This window comes from Alligator sinensis, unplaced genomic scaffold (genome assembly GCF_000455745.1).
Source record: "Alligator sinensis unplaced genomic scaffold, ASM45574v1 scaffold446_1, whole genome shotgun sequence".
In the NCBI taxonomy this organism is placed as follows: domain Eukaryota; kingdom Metazoa; phylum Chordata; order Crocodylia; family Alligatoridae; genus Alligator; species Alligator sinensis.
In genome coordinates this window covers 75,986-81,038 of record NW_005843090.1, presented here as the reverse complement: position 1 = coordinate 81,038, position 5,053 = coordinate 75,986, and the positions used below count along the sequence as shown (strand labels likewise).

The window sequence follows — 5,053 nt, the reverse complement described above, 5'->3', positions numbered from 1 at the left end:
TGCCCTTCCTTTGGAGTGTTGGGGGCAGGCGGGTGCGGGGCACGGGGCCCATAGGGTGGGGGCAGGAGGCAGAGCCTGTGCAAGTACATAGATGTGCAAAGCTCCTTGCACAAGTGAGCTCCTCTGTCCCCTCCCCCAGTGAGGTTGGGAGCTCTGGTAAAAGGTCGAGCCCAGGGCTATGCCAGGAGGGCAACACTTGGCGGCGTTTGTGGCTCCATGGCTGCTCCCCTGCTCTCTGGTGCTGGCTCTGGGTTCTGCTGTTTTCCCGCCCCAATTTCCTTGTTGCCCCCTGCTCCCAGCTGCCCACCCGTGGCCGTGTTCCTGGCCCAGGAGCGCCTGGCAGGGAGGGACCACATGCAGGCCAGCTCCGTGGAGTTTGACGTGGTGGCGCTGAGCGACTCCATGGGCTGGGAGGTGGTGCCCGTGAAGCGAGCCCTGCGCCAGCTCCAGTGGAGCCCTACATTGCAGACAGGTGAGGGGCTGCCAGGTCCTGGGGGGAACAGAGTGCAGTGTTCAGCCCTCCCCACTGCACCCAGACCCCATGTCCTCTGCAAGGGCCAGGCCTGCAGCTGTCACATGCCTGGGCGCAGCTGTACCCAGGGCCGAGCTGCCGGAGGCTGCAGCTCCTCTCGGTCTGTGCGGAGCCCTGGCTGCTTGGGCTCCCTGAACGGGGCTGGGGCTGCAGCTGCACCCGCGTCACAAAGTCACCTGTGCTCATCCGTGTCCCCAGGCCGTGGCAGGAGCAGGGTCCTGGTGGAGTTCAGTGAGCCATCCTTCCACCTGCGCTCCCCCGGCGACCTCACGCCCGCAGAGCTGGATGCCATGTGTGACTTCCTGCATCGCCGTGTGAGCGCCCGTGAGGCGGCCGCCCTGCACCAGCTGCAAGCCTGCTTCCGCGCCTTCCAGCGGTGAGCGCCGGCCACGCCACAGGGAGCCCCTCCATGCGTGCTGCCTCTCTCAGGGCATCTGCATGGGGCCAGGCACTGGTGTCTCACCCAGCTCCAACCCCTGGGATGTAACATCAGGCCCTGGGAGCCCGCGGTGGAGCATGGCACTGGGGAGCCAGGATGGGGCACTGGAGTCTGCTGGGTGCTCATGGGAGGGGAATGCGAAGGTCAGGGCAAGAGCCCCCCCAGTGCACCCAGACCCTGTATCCTCTGCAGGGGCCAGGAGCTGAGCTGCTGGGGTGGGGGCACTCCTGGGCACTTCGGGGAAGCACGGGGAGGGATCTTTGAGCCGGGTCCTGAACGACTGGGGCAGGGGAGATGGGAGCAGGTGCACCTGTCCCCTCCCCTATCCAACCCCCAGCCCAGCTCATGCTCCTTCCCTGGCAGCGTGGCTCTGCAGACCTGGGACCTGCCCTCGCAGCTCGGGGCCGAGGAGAAGAGCGCCCAGCTGAAGGCCTTGCTGAAGGACTACTTTGAGAAGGAGCCTGTGACCCAGGGGGCTGAGCCAGCCTGCAAAGGGGATGAGGAGGAGGTGGATGAGGACGACCTCAGTGACACGAAGGTGAGGGCAGCAGGCAGGGAGCTTGGTTTCCTCGGCCCTGGGGCTTCTCTCCCCAGGCTCCTCTGGCTGCCTTGCAGGGCAGGACTGGACAGGTCACTCTACATTGCTTGGCTTTCATCCTCGTCCTCCAAAGCAGCCAGTAGCTGTCCTGATCAGAGATGGACGCTGGCAGCCTGGACCCATGCTCAGATCCAGCTCCTGGGTCCTCTTTCTGCCCAAGGGATGGGTCACTTGGGTGCCCGTGCTCTCCTCTCTGCAGGGAGGCAGGCCACGCTAGCTGTGTGGCGCTCTCAGCCAGTCCCTCACGTGCAGGCGTGGGCGGGGGGTGTTGTAGGGGAGCAGGGCTGCTCGAACAGCAAGGCGTGGAAGAGACTCCAGGGAAGGGGGGACTCTGTCAAGGAGAGGGTGGACGAGCACTGGGCGGGGAGGATCTAGGCACAGCGATGCCCGTGCTCTGCTGTGGGGATGTCCCAGGCTTCTGGGCTGTGCTGGTTGCTGCATGGGGCTGGGAAGGAATCCTGCCCCCCCCCCATCTTTCTGCTACATACATTGTGGGGGTTTTAAGCCTCCCCCAGAGACGCTGGGTCCTGGCTGGAGGGTCTTGCCCCCGCACTCAGGCTCAGCCCTGCGCTGCACTGGCACAGGAAGGGATTTCCCCCCTGCTCAGACTGGTCTGGACTGTGGGGTTTTGCCTTCCTCTGCGGTGGGGGCACGGCCCCGACCTGGGCTCTCTGGAGGGTACACGGCCCCCCTGGCAGCAGCAGGACGTTGGTGGCCGCGGCCCCCCTGTATCCCCGGGGCAGGGGCGATGCCTGGGGCTGTGTCAGGGGTGACTGTCACGTCACTCCAAGGTCAGACATGGATTTGGCCAGGCTGGTTTGGACGGGGCTGAGCCTGCCTCAGGCTGGGCTGGGACTGGATGTGACCCCGCAGCTCCCTGCCAGCCCCACGGCTCTGGTTCTGTGAGTTCTTGCTGCCTGCCCCCAAGTCGAGGGGGATGTTGCTGTCAGAGCCGGGACCAGCCCTCAGCATTGTGTCCTGGGTCTGCTGCGGCACAGGGAGCCGCTTCTGCCTGCTGCTGGGGGCTGACGGAGCCTGTGAGGGCCATGTGGAGGGTTTATTTGCCGCGTCCGTGCTCGGAGGCAGAGGCGCCTTCATCTCCTGAACTGGAGAGCGCCTCATTCCCAAGCCTGGCTGTGTTGGGCGTGTGGAGGAGAGACCAGACCCAGCTGCCTGCGTCCTGAGAGCAGCAGGTTGAGTGCTGGGGGCCCATTTCCCACCGGGCAGCTGCAGGAGGAGGGAGATCTGTGGGGTGGGAGCAGTTCTGCAGGTGCAGCAGGATTGTGCCCAAAGCTCCCCCCACCTACGATGCTCAGCACCACGGCGTTTGCTCCACAGCTGCAGGACTGGGGAGCCCAGGTCCGCGCAGACATCCGGCATTTCCTGTCCATCCGCCCCGAGGAGAAGTTCTCCGGCCGAGCCATCGCCAGGATATTCCACGGCATTGGTGAGTTGGGGCCGGGGCCCCGTCTCCCTCCCTGGGCCGCTCGCCCAGTACAATTCCCCCAGCATCCCAGGCAGCCCCCTTTGCCCCTGCTTCAGCCTCCGCGACACCCCATCCTCGTTTCCAGGTCCCGACTCCTTTAAAGGTTTTTGGTTCTCCGCACACATGCATGTCTTGGGCAGCTCCCATCAAGGAGCTGTGCACTTCCCCTCTGCCCTCAGCACCCCCAACTCAGGTCTAACCCGTGCACCAGAGAAGCAGGGCGCTGTCGGGGAGGAGTCATTGCACATGCAGCGGGCAGCTCCCGTTCCCCAGCGCCTCCAGCCACGGCCTGGGAGCTGTCTCCCACAGCAGCCGCCCCCATTGCTGCCTCCCCCGGTTCCAGCAGCTGAGACTCAGGCTTTCAGAGCTGCTAGGCTCAGCCCCCCCGTATCTGATCGGTCCAGGGCCATCAGTACAGCCTGCTAGAGCCCCCAGTGGGATGGGGCGATATCTGCCTTGCCCTGGTGCTGGGCTTGGCACAACTGGGCTGCAGCTGCCTGTGCTCCCGGCTCTGGCCGCTTGAAAGCTTTGGCCCCTTTGCCTGGGCCCGGCACTAGGTGAAGAAGGGCTCACGCTCGGCCCCTCTGCGCAGGGAGCCCGTGTTACCCCGCGCAGGTCTACGGGCGAGACCGCCGGTTCTGGAGGAGATACTTGCATTTCGACTTCCACCGGCTCATGCGCCTGGCCACCGAGGAGATCCTGGGCTGGAAGTGAGCCCCAGGGGCTGGGCGCGGGCTGGGCCGTACGGCGTCACCTCCTGGAGCTCTCTGCCCTCTTGTACAGTGTTTAGTTTGGTTTTGTCAGGGAACTAATAAACCACAGCAGCTTTTTTAAAAGTGTCCCAATTCTTTTCTCAGCCCCGGTGCTGTGGGCACCGTGGCCTGGCTCTGGGGGTGGGGGTGGTGCAGGATGGGACGTGGGCATGTGGAGTGACTTCCCACTGGGTAAAGAAATCGCTGCCTTGCTCCCAAGGCCAGTCCTTGAGACCCTGGTGTGTGGTTTTCGTCAACAGCCAACACGCCCTGGGAAATGGGGCAGACTGGGGAACGCTGCTGTGGTCCCAGTGTAAGGGCAGGGGGGTGCTGGGTGTCTGGGCAAGCAGCCTCCAACCCGGGCAGTTCTGACCCTGCCCCGTCCTTCTGGACCGGTTCCGTCTTTGCGGGCAGCCTCCCCACGCGCCCTAACGGTGCAGGGGGCGGAGGGGCCGCTCTGCATGTGCTGGGGAGGACGGGGTGGGCAGCGCCAGCAGGGACCGGGGCACAGGGGAGGGGTCGGTGCGGCCAGCAGGGCCAGGCACAAGAATGTAAGAGCCGCCGTGGACTGCAGCAGATCCCAGGTCCATCCCATGTCCCGCGGAGCTGCAGGTCCGAGCAGGGTTGTCCCCCGTTCCTCTCCCTGCAGCCCCCAGCACGGGTCCAGGCAGGGCTGGTGCGGAGGCCATGCCCCTCGCTCCCTGCCCCAGCGCCACCGATCGATGCCCCTTTCCTCCACGCACGTGTCCAAGCCCTGGTGCATGTGGCTGAGCTCTCAGCTCCCACTGCCACTGGGGCCACGAGCCCCCCTTTAATGCCCCCCTGTTTCCCCCTTTAATAGCGGGGAAAGACCTCCCCGGTGTTCATGTTAAACACCGCCTGCCCGGTGCGCGTGTGCCCCTCGTCCCGGCTGGTGCCCTAGGCTCTGTGCACAAGTTGCTTTTTTTTTTTTTTTTTCCGCCCATTTAAAGCGTTTTATGGCCGTGACTTAACAGACGTGCACGGCTCTATGCCACTTTAAACTGCCCCGTGTGGAAGGAGGCGTGCCAGGGTTCGGGGCTGCAGTGCTTGAACTAACTCCTGCCCGCTGGCTAAAGCCGAGCCGAGCCTCCCCCCCGGGCGGGGCGCTGTGCCCAGACACGGGGGCTTTCCTGGGGTGGAGGGGGCGATGCAGGGACGGGCACAGCCAGGGGCAGCTGCTGCTGGGGACTCGCTTGGGGCCTCCCCCGCCCTAAGGGGGGGCCGA

General features: G+C 65.2%; 1 protein-coding gene across 1 annotated transcript in view; it reads left to right on the top strand.

The window, feature by feature from the left end:
- RECQL4 (RecQ like helicase 4) overlaps nucleotides 1–3,887 on the top strand; it is a 30,035-nt gene extending 26,148 nt beyond the window's left edge. Inside the window, exons 20-24 of the mRNA XM_006037257.2 lie at nucleotides 300–472; nucleotides 731–908; nucleotides 1,335–1,509; nucleotides 2,908–3,016; nucleotides 3,648–3,887. Coding sequence (XP_006037319.1) covers nucleotides 300–472; nucleotides 731–908; nucleotides 1,335–1,509; nucleotides 2,908–3,016; nucleotides 3,648–3,769 — 757 coding nt within the window. The 3' untranslated portion in view covers nucleotides 3,770–3,887. The remainder of the gene's footprint in view (nucleotides 1–299; nucleotides 473–730; nucleotides 909–1,334; nucleotides 1,510–2,907; nucleotides 3,017–3,647) is intronic.
- The last annotated feature ends 1,166 nt before the right edge of the window (nucleotides 3,888–5,053 follow it).